Below are 13,202 nucleotides of genomic sequence, written 5' to 3'. Positions count from 1 at the left end.
CAATTTGATTTTATATATGTTTTTTAATCGAAATCTTTTAATTTACAATAAACCTATTTGTTAAATACTGTTAAATAAATAAATGTAAAAATATATGTTATTTTAAGCAAATATTTATGTATAAATTTCATAAGCGTTTATAAGGGGGTCCCTAAGGTAAAGCCTGAAATATAAAGGGGTCCGCAAGTCAAAAAGTTTGAAAACCCCTGATCTACGACATGGCGCAGATAAGATTGAAGAGAAAAGTTGTTCTTCAAGCGTGTCTTCAAGCATGTCGACCGGTAACGAATAAGCAAATAGACAAAATAACAGCACTCCACAGACACGTGTACCCTTAACGTAGTTCTCGGGGATATTCAGCGTGACACAATGTGTGACAAGGCTGACCCTTTGAATTACAGGCGCAACAGAAACAGGAAGAAAGAGTGAGAGAAAATAACAGTATTTAACTTTTAAATAAATTTAACAGTTAGATACTGTTAAATTTATATATTTAACAGTATTTAACAAATAGGTTTATTGTCAATTAAAAGATTTCGATTAAAAACCATATATAAAAATTAAAAACCATATATAAAATCAAATTGCTCATAAAAAGTATTTGCTGTCCACGGACCCCCTGTCTTGTCCTTGCGGACCCCCTGTGGTCCGCGGACAACAGTTTGAAAACCCCTGAACTAGACAACTGTCGGGCCGTCAGCAGTTCGTGTTGGTAACAGTTCACTGTTAGCCTTTAACACAGAGAGTGGGATCTCCTGTAATAATAATGGTAGTGCATCGTGTATATACTTTCTTCCTCCCTGCTTCATTATATTATATATCCAAATCACGGATATATATATATATATATATTTTTTTTTTTTTTTTTTTTTTTTTAAGTTTCAGCTTAGAGCTGCGGCCATGCTGATGCACCACCGTGTATGTATATATGTATATATATATATATATATATATATATATATATATATATATATCAAATTTATACGAAAACAAAAACAGGTGTAGGAACAACAGGCAGATGTATTAGTTTATCGCATGGGAAAAATGGAATAGTCTTTTACGTTTCGAGCTTACGCTCTTCGGATTAAGAGGAAAAAAATGGAGAGAGAAAAATGTGCAGAGTTCAACGGTCCAACATGACAAGATGTATATACATGGGTGCAGGTGTGGTTGTGTGGTAAGAAGCTTGCTTTCCTACCACATGGCTCCGGGTTCAGTCCCACTGCGTGACACCTTGCGCAAGTGTCTTCTACCATAGCCTTGGGCCAACCAAAGCCATGTGAATGGATTTAGTAGACTGAAACTAAAAGAATCCCATCGTATATATATAAAAAAGTTCGTTTTCTATGTTTTCGTTTTTATTTTTTCGTTTCTCATTGTTTAACGTTTTTTTGATGTTCTGTACTCATATGTGCATGTATATATACATATATATGTAGGTATGTACATATATGTTTGTATATATGCATATATTTATATATTATTTATATTATCATATATATATATATATATATATATATATATATATATATACGACGGGTGTCTTTCAGTTTTCGTCTACCAAATCCACTCACAAGGCGTCGGTCGGCCCGAGGCTATAGTAGAAGACACTTGCCCAAGGTGCCACGTAGTCGGATTGAACCCGAAACCATGAGCTCATTTCCTCTTTTGAATCGCCGTTGTCTGAACAGGTGCATAGTGTACCACATGTCATGTGTTAATTTGCTCACAGAGTAATGTGAGATTAAGTGTTTTGCTTACGAACACAACACACCCCTTGCTCCAGGAATTGAAATAAGATTTTGAATTCAACACCCTAAAAAGCCGGTCATACAGTATAGATGCGTGTGAGTGTGTGTGTGTGTGTGTGTGTCTGTGTGTGCGTGTGCGCGTGGCTGTGTGGTAAGTAGCTTGCTTACGAGCCACATGGGTCCGGGTTCAGTCCCACTGCGTGGCACCTTGGGCAGGTGTCTTAGACCATAGCTTGAGGCCAACCAAAGCCTCGTGAGTGGATTTAGTAGACAGAAACTGAAAGAAGCCCATCGTATATATATATATATATATATATATATATATGATAATATAAATAATATATACATATATACATACATATTTGTACATACCTACATATATATGTATATATACATGCATATATGGGTACAGGACATAAAAAAAACGTTAAACACAATGAGAAACGAAAACATAAAAACGAAAACATAGGAAACGAACTTTTTTTTATATAAATACGATGGGATTCTTTTAGTTTCAGTCTACTAAATTGATTCACATGTACCATAACCTCGGGCCGACTAACTCTGGCCACCTAACTCCCCAGACTGCAACCCCCTTGATTATTATGTGTGGGGCACAGTTGGGCGAGAGACCAACAAAACTCCTTGTAACGCCAAAGACGAACTGAAGGTAAGGATTACGGCAGTATTCACTAACTTAAACAAGGAGACTGTCCGGAAGAGTTCCAGGAGATTCCGAAGTCGTCTGGAGGCTGTGGTTGATGCCAATGGCGATTTTATTGTATAAATTTACTCCTTAGTACTTCAAGATATTTTTATATAATTTTGGTAAATATATCTTTTAAAATGAGATAAGGACCACTAATGAGGTCACAGAAGTGTGACGAAAGAACTCTGGCCGAAATACGAAATATGATTAATGTAATGTAAAATAAAGCTGAAGCAAATTAGCACCAAATATATAGTGCGCGCGTATTTTTATTGGCTAAACTGGCAACATGGCCATCCCCAAATACAACAATATCTGTTTCAACACACGATTTCACATCAAAAATCTTGCAAAACGAATATATAAACGTAAGTTTTATTTTCATTTTTGCGTAATTTAGACGACAATTTATTGACCGCATCCTCTGTGTGTGTGTGTGTGTGTGCGTGTGTGCGTGTGCGTGTGTGCGTGTGCGTGTGTGCGTGTGCGTGTGTGCGTGTGTGTGTGCGTGTGTGCGTGCGTGTGTGCGTGTGCGTGTGCGTGTGTGTGTGCGTGCGTGTGTGTGTGTGTGTGTGTGTGTTATACATATGCATGCATATATACACACACACACACACACACACACACACACACACACACACACACACACACACACACACACACACACACACACACACACACACACATACATACACACACACACATACATACACACACACACATACATACACACACACACACACACATACATACATACATACATACATACATACATACATACATACATACAAACACATATTTGAAGAAAAGCAACAAAAATTCAATAGGTTATAGCAGTACGTATGTTTCGTACAAACTTCATTTATTCATATATGTTGCTTTTCTTCAAATTTTCTTCACCAAATCTCTTGATTTTGTTTTTGGTTTTTACCCTACCAAATTCTGGTGCCTCAAACATTTTAAGTACCACATTTAATCTTTTGATTAAATCTATATTATTATTACAAATACATATGTAGATATATGTGTATATATGACGAGGGATCGAGAGCTGTAGCAATTTGCTGTACTTGAGATGTTTCAAGCCAAATAAAATCCATGCCAACCATACATACAGCCTCGTCCTCTACAGGAGACAGTGCCACATGAAATGCATTCATGCCAGTGTTGTATAAGCGCACCCGTGCCGGTGACACGTAAAAAGCACCCGGCATACTTTGTAAAGTGGTTGGCGTTAAGAAGGCCATCCAGCCATAGAAACCATGTTACAAGAGACAATTGGAGTCTGGACGGCTCCCTGGCTGGCTAGCTCCTGCCAAACCGTCCAACTCATGCTAGCATGGAAAATTAACTTTAAACCAATTAAATGAAACATGGAATAGGAATGGCGTTGCTGAAATTCAAACTGGCCAATATATCCTGTTCGTCATAATAATATGAACGTATAACTGCTTTAGGAATTAAAGAGGAGCCATCATTGACTCGAGTATAATTTCCGGAGTTTGTTTCCTGTAAAAAGAATCACAAAGTGATAAACAATGGCTTACTATCTTATATATAACATTAGCTACTGATCACATGTTCTCTCAATCCCCCTACACTCTGCCTCTCTCTCTCTCTTTCTCTCTCCACACGCACACACACACACACACACACATACAATGACACATGTACATACATATTGATGCAAACTCACATAAATCTCTCAAGCAAATTCTGTTAAGCTTCGTAAATTCAATTCTACACTATTTGCCACATGTTTGTATAATACTGAAGGTGGAAGTGGGGGGTGTGATGAATTTTTAGAGGGGGTGGAAGTGTGTATGCGTAATGTGTCTTTTACATGTTTCAGTCATAAGGCTGGGGCACCGCCACGAACAAGCCTAGTTGAACTAATCGACCCCAATGCTTTTTTAATCTAGTATTTACTCTATCAGTCACTTTTACCAAACCACTAAGTTACAGGGATGTAAACACACCAACACCTGTTGTCAAGCAGTGATGGGTGGCAAACACCGACACGAACACACACACACACACACACACACACACACACCACAGGACTACTAAATTATTTCTCCTCCGGCACATTTCCTCCCTCCCTCTGTCTTCTCTCTCTCTATCCGTCTCTCCTTCTATCCAACCATGCCATCCCATCCTCACTATCCTCTTGCTAGCATCCCGCTACCTTGCCCCGACTTCTGTGTCATTAACCATCGCCCATCTTTGGATCAATCACATCCTCCATCCACCCTTCAAACCCACCCAATCCTTACAGATCTTGCCTACTGCCCCTCTCCCGTGACCCCTATCTCTTGTCCACACCAGCTCCCTATACACACTTGCAAACCCCTACCCACAGAAGCCTAGAATTTTAAACCCAAGTTAAGCCCATTCGTTCAAACCATTCGTACAACTTTTACCCATTTCTGCACGTCGAAATACATTGACTTGAGGTCGTCGAGAAAGCGTGCTTGTTTTCAAAACGATCCTAGGTCACGCACATTTAAGCAGCCTAACTTGAGCAAAACCAAAAAATGTGATGCACTACTTACTTTTTGGGCTGCCGGTGGGGGTGGGGATGCGAGGATTTTTTTTCTCACTTTTCTGTGTGGCTGTGAGAGCTTCCATGACCAAGTTTTTTGTATAAACCTTTCGTTATTGTTATTTGGAGCTTACCCACCGCATTACGGTGGTTTCCTTTTAAGTCAATGAAGGTTGTGACAGAGACGCTGAGTACTTGCACGTGAGGTGGAATGTTAGGTGGAGTGCACAGAAAATCTTTTGGTAAGGCGGCGAGCTGGCCGAAACGTTAGCACACCGGGCGAAATGCTTAGCGGTATTTCGCCTGCCGTTACGTTCTGAGTTCAAATTCCGCCGAGGTCGACTTTGCCTTTCATCCTTTCGGGGTCGATTAAATGAATACAAGTTACACACTGGGGTCGATGTAATCGACTTAATCCCTTTGTCTCTGTCCTTGTTTGTCCCCTCTATGTTTAGCCCCTTGTGGGCAATAATGAAATAAGAAAATTTTTTGGTGTGATGTTGGTATTTTGATGTATGTATTTCATTAGGGCTTCGTTGTTTGTGTTGATTGCTGTGAGATTTACTATTGTCTTCGACGGTGGTTCTTGTATGGTGTGCGGTGCTGGCAGTGGTGTTGGTGGTGTTGGTAATATAGGTGATATAGTTGATGGTCGTGTGTCGGGAAGTGCTGGGATGGTATCCTTTTTGCGTTTTTTTTTTTTTTCCTTTCGGGGAATTCCTTCCCACCCTCCCACTCATTGTTTACTTCAATGGCGGTTTCTGGGTCAGACTCGAGAAGGGGGTCGAACAGGTGGGTTGTTGTTTGTCGAAATGGTTTCTCGCTTTCGTGCTGCTGGTTTTGGTGCTGGAGTGTTCTTAGTGTTGCTCCTTCGCCTGTCCTTGGCTGCTGCTACAGATGGCGTCCCTTCATAGTGTGAATGGTGCCGCAATTAATCCTACTGATGCCGCTTCTGTGGTGATCTTCGTTACAGTCCTTGTGACTGTTGATGTTTTCTCTGCACACTGTGCAGTCGCTGCTGCTTTGGGTGGTGGTGGAGTTACTTTTGATGCAGCCTGCGTTACTGCTGCAAGTGCTGTTGTGAAGTCTCTTTTGCTGGACTGGGGTGTTTGTTGTTGTTGTTATTATTATTATTATTATTATTATTATTATTATTATTATTATTATTATTATTATTATTATTAAGCGCCTCCCCCTATTGGGAGTTTTATTTGTTATATCTTTTTCTGTGGGAGGCGCAATGGCCCAGTGGTTAGGACAGCGGACTCGCGGTCATAGGATCGCGGTTTCGATTCCAAGACCGGGCGTTGTGAGTGTTTATTGAGCGAAAACACTTAAAGCTCCACGAGGCTCCGGCAGCGGATGGTGGCGAACCCTGCTGTACTCTTCCACCACAACTTTCTCTCACTCTTACTTCCTGTTTCTGTTGTGCCTGTAATTCAAAGGGTCAGCCTTGTCACACTCTGTGTCACGCTGAATATCCCCCGAGAACTACGTTAAAGGTACACGTGTCTGTGGAGTGCTCAGCCACTTGCACGTTAATTTCACGAGCAAGGCTGTTCCGTTGATCGGATCGACTGGAACCCTCGACGTCGTAAGCGACGGAGTGCAACAAAAAAAATACAAAATTAGTAAAAAGAAATCTTAAGAGTAAACAGATGGTAAGATAGGATGTGAAAAACAAGAAGAGGTGGGGCGTAGAGAAACGAGGAGAAGTAGAGGAGAAGTGAATGGTGGAGGATAAGGTTTTGTGTAACACATTTTTTGGATCTTTTACATAAATGTTTTGAAAACTTCCTGTTGAACCTCAAAACTTTATCCATTGGTTGTTTTTTTTTTTAACCTGTTGCATTTCCATGCATTGTCCTGCTTGATGTGTGTGTGTGTGTGTGTGTGTGTGTGTGTGTGTGTGTGTAAACCTACGCAGTAGATATTCTGCTATGCACAATTATATATGTCACTCTTTTTGGTTATTACTAACCTCCTCCCTCCTTTTTTTTTTTTTATTTCTGAAAAAAAAATTCTTCATATATAAAGGTGTGAAGTCGAAGAGAGGATTCCAAACGATCAGTTCTGGATAGCGAGTTGCTGTCTGACTTTTATCATTTCAGAAGGAACCAGAACCTTTCCAACAATGTCCATCAAATATCTTCTGTTTGCGGGCATTTGTCTTGGCATTGCCAGACACGTCTATGCCGTAGATTTGACCCTGAAACCTGGTGAGACTAGCGATGATACCATCGATGCAACCATAAGAAGAATCAGGGGGAAATGTATTCTGGCAGAAGACTATTATTTCCTGAGACGGTTAGCAGAGGTCCAGATGAACTCTATCGAATCACCAACAGGTGGAATATGGAAGGTAAGTACAAGATATGCTAATATACACACAGGCGAACACAATCATGCAGTTCATGCATAAATACATACATACATACATACCTACATACATACATACAACGTACATACATACATACCAGATTTGCAGATATACACACAGGCACACACGCACACATACACACACACATATACATACATACCAACATATTAGAAATAGTGGTTTATTCTTAGCCAAGCATTTCTCCTGCAGTTGCTTCACTAGTAGGATTACATCTGTAGTATACCTCTTCTGGCAACAAAGACCCTGCGTGAGCACGATTTAGTGACTACCAGTAAGTCGGTGCTAAAGACAGGGCTCGTGGGGTCGGAGCATACCTGTTTTGAACACCTCATCGTGTGATTTATTGTTTGTGGTTTGTGATTTATTGTTTGTGATTTATTGCTTGTAATTTATTGTGTTGTAATTCATTCGATTTCATTGTACATGAAAATTTTATATCATTCGATTGTATGTGACCCCAATCACATTGTATTGTCCCCTCTATGTTAGCCTGCATGGGTAATAAAAAAACAGATCCCGTGGTGTGATTCTTCTATGGTGTCCTCTCTCTATGGCATCTGATTTACCTTTGTAGCACTTTACAAGATATTGCTACGTCAGTCATAGGGTATTACAACTTCTTGTATAAGTTGTTTAACTATCTGGGTACCTCTCTGCTCACGTGTGACCTGTGGTCAACTCTCTTTTCACTCCAGCCACTATGAAGGCGAGACGAACTGTTAGCGTTCTACATCAGATTCGCGTTTGGCCGTACGGCTTTTCAATGTTGTTTTCACTGTCCATTTTTTCCTGTCTTGGTTTGTGTTTGCCACCTTGGAATCCTCTGTTTAGTGGGTCGATCCACTACTCAGGAAGAGACTATTCTAGAGTACGCTCTGCTTTATCTTCGAAACGTCTAGTTAGAATAGAGGCAGCTGACGAAGGATTAATTCCAAGTGGCTATCTGTTTTCCTATGTGTTCGTTCCGTGGTCTGTAGTTCATTATTCTAACGTCCTGTACCCTGATATGCATCTATATACACATGTAGATGTAAGTATGTACATATATGTGTGTATACATGCATATATATTCTTTGTATTAATAATCATGTACCCTACCTCACTAAATATTTTGAACATCTCTGCAACTATCCCTGGTGGACCTTCAGCTTTCTTGTTCTCCGTGTCTCTTCATCTTCTCTATTTTGCTGCTGTCTATTTCAATTGCTGGTCTCTCTCTCTAGAGTCAGAGTCCCTTATTTTTTTGCCAGCGGAATGGACTGGAGCAACATGGAATGAAGTGTTTTGCTCAAGAACACAACGCATTGCCCAGTCTAAAAATCGAAACCACAATCTTATGATCAGGAGTACAACAGCCTAACCACTAAGCCGCATGCTTCCATGTATTTCCTTGGTATGACATTAAACTGCATCCAGTGGATGATAATAATAATAATGATAATAATAGAAGAAAATTCTAACTGGGCCCCACTTGCGAGGTCATGCGCTGTTTATCTTGGTATGAGATCACCATGTTGCGTACGTATGTTTGTGATGCATGTACCCGGTGTACCCTTATCTGACGGGTAGTCATGATGGGTATAATGGGCTTCGTATATTTTACTCCAGAGTCACTTTGATGGCATCCAATGCCCCCCTCACTCAATAATAATAATAATAATAATAATAACAACAAAAACAAAAACAACAACATCGAAAAATACCTTAGGTTCGAAATTTCCCCAAGAAGGCTGGAGGGTGTATCAGCCGAAACGTTGTGCTAACAACAAACAAGATGAGGACGAATATCCGTCAAATGTAAATAATGCACAACTTGTTATTGTTATTATATTTGTCTGAAGCTGCAAGGAGTTCCACGCTGTATAACCGTACCATCAGATTAGCCTGGAAGATGGAATTTACAAAACTAAACTAAATGTGTGTATGTATGTATGTATGTATGTATGTATATATATAGTAGACTTACTTGTAAAATAGGACGTGTGCGTTCAATAATGTAATAATACAAAGAATATATATACATGTATACACACATATATGTACATACTTACATCTACATGTGTATATACATGCATATCAGGGTACAGGACGTTAGAACAATAAACTACAGACAACGGAACGAACACATAGGAAAACGGAAAGCCCCTTGGAATATCCCTTCATCAGCTGTCTCTATTCTATCTAGACGTTTCGAAGACCAGACAGGACGTACTCTAGAATAGTCTCTTCCTGAGTAGTGGATCAACCAACTTTGTATTATTACATTATTGAACGCACACGTCCTATTTTACAAGTAAGTCTACTATTATTCTGACGTGACTATCTTTCTATCTATCTATCTATCTATCTATCTTTCTATCTATTTATCTATCTGTCTTCCTCCATCTTTCTATCTATACCTCTGTCCTGGCCTCTACTTCACTGCTATACCCTTCTGTCCCTTCCTTCTTGTTCCACTTCCTCCCTCCACCATCCTCTCTATCTATTTATCTATCTGTCTTCCTCTATCTTCCTATCTACCCTTCTGTCCTGGCCTCTACTTCACTGCTTCTGTCCCTTCCTCCTTGTTCCATTTCCTCCCTCCACCATCCTCTCTGCTCTCGTGTGACCTGTGGTCAACTTTCTTTTCACTCCAGCCGCTGTGAAGGCAAGACGAACTACTAGCGTTCTACCTCAGATTTGCGTTTGGCCGTACGGCTTTTCAATGTTGTTTTCACTGTCCATTTTTTCCTGTCTTGGTTTGTGTTTGCCACCTTGGAATCCTCTGTGTAGTTGGTTGATCCACTACTCAGGAAGAGACTATTCTAGAGTACGTCCTGTCTGGTCTTCGAAACGTCTAGATAGAATAGAGACAGCTGATGAAGGGATATTCCAAGGGGCTTTCCGTTTTCCTATGTGTTCGTTCCGTTGTCTGTAGTTTGTTCTAACGTCCTGTACCCTGATATGCATGTATATACACATGTAGATGTAAGTATGTACATATATGTGTGTATACATGTATATATATTCTTTGTATATATATATATATATATATATATATATATATATATATATATGGTTCCGGGTTCAGTCCCACTGCGTGGCACCTTGGGCAAGTGTCTTCTACTATAGCCTCGGGCCGACCAAAGCCTTGTGAGTAGATTTGTTAGACGGAAACTGAAAAGAAGCCCGTCGTATATATGTATATGTATATATATGTGTGTGTTTGTGTGTCCCCCCCAACATCGCTTGACAACCGATGGTGGTGTGCTTACGTCCCCGTAACTTAGCGGTTCGGCAAAAGATACCGATAGAATAAGTACTAGGCTTCCAAAGAATAAGTCCTGGGGTCGATTTGCTCGACTAAAGGCGGTGCTCTAGCATGGCCGCAGTCAAATGACTGAAACAAGTAAAAGTGTGTGTGTATGTGTGTGTGTGTGTGTGTGTGTGTGTGTGTGTGTGTGTGTGTGTGTGAGAGGGAGAGTGTGTATATATGAATTAGGCGTATAGATGTGCATGCATATACACGCGGATCCATGTATACCTGCAGACGCACATTTGGATGTGTGAATAATAGTTTAGGTAGGGTCACAATATCTCATATGCCCTTTTTGTTTATAACAGTAAGGTGTAATTTGAGGTAGTTTTATTTGCTATTTCTAACAGGTCAGGAGATTTCTCTCTTTGACACATAAATGCTTTTGTCTTTTATTTCTGTAGGTAACCAAAGCCCAACTGACAATCGTCAAAGATGCTTGCAAAGGTACACTGAGAACAAACTGTAGTAAAGTCCAAACAGAGTTTAATGTTGCTGTATCGACTGTAACAATGTCCGACCTACAGAAACCCCTATATTCCGGATTGGTAATGAGCTTGTTTATCTTGAACTTACAAACGCCAATCCCAGTCAATAAACAACAGCAAGCAGTTTACTGGGTCCAACATATCAACTCAGCTGGCTCGACTGATGTCTTCACATATTTTGCAAATAAATTAGGACAGAGGAATGGTAAGTAGAGATATTGTTTAAAATTCTATGCTAGATATTTGTCATGTGAGAACCTTATGAGAAGGACCGAGCATTGAAATACAAATAACAAGTTTTTTCCGGATCTGATCAAACATGCAAATAAATGTCTTTGAGAATAAATTTGAGCCGACTCTGGGAATAGAATTTCCGAGTCGTTAATCTACAGCGCCAAACCATGAGCACATATGTGTGTGAGTGTGTGTATGTATGAGTGTGTGTCTGTGTGTGAGTGTATATATACATATATATAAATATATCAATTAGAAAATAGAGGATAATATGCTAACCCCACCCCTTTTACCCGCTCCCATTTATTGCACTTGGTATAACACTATCCCTTAGTGGGTTGAACCTTCAACCCCTAACTCTCTCGCATTATATATAAATATATATATATATATATATATATATATATATATATAATTTCATGTCTCTTCCCCTTCAGTAAATTCCATCCATTTTCAGCGAGAGTAAAGCTTTATGCGACTGTCTTCGTCCATACACATCACATGTCCAAACCAACACAGTCCCCTCTTTTCCACACTTCTTCTTATGCCTAATGTTTTCTCAATACACAAGTACTTTATCTTACATGCACTCTGATGTTGAACATCCAACAGAGCAAATTAACTTCACTCCTCTCTAGTCTTCGCATGTCCATTTCAAATTTTCACTACCATGTAGCATTGCCCTTCGTCTACAATAATCTTACAATCTGCATCTTTACGCAAAGGGATCTTTTGTTGCCAGCAAGTATAATGGCTCTCTGAACTTTCTCCATCCTATTTTTATTCTAGCAGTTATAATTTGATAACAATCAAATGCATAAATTTAATAAGAATTTAATATTTACAGATTCATAAACATAAGTTTGATTTTAAATATATTTCCAGATTGCGCCAGTGCCCAGATCGACCTTGTTTTCCTTATTGATTCATCCGGAAGTGTTGAAAAGCCTGACTTTGAGAAGACAAAAACTTTCTTGAAAAATATTGTGTATAACCTAGACATTAGTCCAGAAAAGACACGTGTTGCAGTGATTAGATTTGCAGATACACCTAACGTATCATTTTTCTTAGGAGACCACAATACGAACTTTGCAGTAAGAAATGCTATTGACGCTATCATTTACGATGGTACTGGAACTGCTACGGACACTGCTCTTGACAAAGCACGTACCAGTGTCTTCACAAATACAAGAAAATCTGTTGCTTCCAAAGTTTTAGTTTTGGTGACTGATGGAAAGTCAAATAATGAAAATGAAACAATAGCGGCGGCTGAAAAACTGAAAGATGATGGCGTCATTATATTTACAATTGGAGTTGTCAATCCAAAAGTGTCTGAGTTAACTGCAGCAGCAAGTGAACCCAGTTGTACACATTTCATCAACTTGAAAGGTTATAATGAGACTGATTTTATTGTGAAGAAATTTAGATCTGATTTTTGTGAAGGTAAGTCTGGCGTCTTATAATTGTCATTATCATTGGTAGGCGGCGAGCTGGCAGAACTGTTAGCATACTCAACGAAATAGTGGTATTTCGCCCATCACTATGTTCTGAGTTCATATTCCGCCGTGGTCGACTTTACATTTCATCCTTTCGAGGTCGATAAATTAAGTACCAGTCAAGTACTAGGGTCGATGTGATCGACTGGTCCTCTCACCCAAAATTTCAAGGCCTGTGCCTGCATTAGAGAGTATTATTAGTGGTCGTTTGTCAGCCGGGCGAAATGCTTAGCGGTGTTTCGTCTGTCGCTACGTTCTGGGTTCAAATTCAGCAGTGGCTGAC

At 39.7% G+C, this 13,202-nt stretch overlaps 1 protein-coding gene across 5 annotated transcripts in view; it reads left to right on the top strand.

Annotated features, from left to right (window-relative positions):
• LOC106870157 (uncharacterized) overlaps positions 1-13,202 on the top strand; it is a 69,293-nt gene that overhangs the window by 28,617 nt on the left and 27,474 nt on the right. For 2 of the 5 annotated variants that reach the window (XM_089343563.1, XM_089343564.1), the window contains 3 exons: positions 7,117-7,367; positions 11,106-11,394; positions 12,309-12,866. In XM_089343563.1, the coding sequence (XP_089199689.1) occupies positions 7,140-7,367; positions 11,106-11,394; positions 12,309-12,866 (1,075 nt within the window). In that variant the 5' untranslated portion in view covers positions 7,117-7,139. Of the gene's footprint in view, positions 1-7,042; positions 7,368-11,105; positions 11,395-12,308; positions 12,867-13,202 lie in introns of those variants that run through there. The other 3 variants (XM_089343562.1, XM_089343565.1, XM_089343566.1) reach the window with 3 other exon arrangements.

This window comes from Octopus bimaculoides, chromosome 27 (genome assembly GCF_046866305.1).
Source record: "Octopus bimaculoides isolate indiv1 chromosome 27, ASM4686630v1, whole genome shotgun sequence".
Lineage (NCBI taxonomy): Eukaryota > Metazoa > Mollusca > Cephalopoda > Octopoda > Octopodidae > Octopus > Octopus bimaculoides.
The sequence above is the reverse complement of the archived record's forward strand: the minus strand, read 5'-3'. Positions and strand labels throughout refer to the sequence as shown.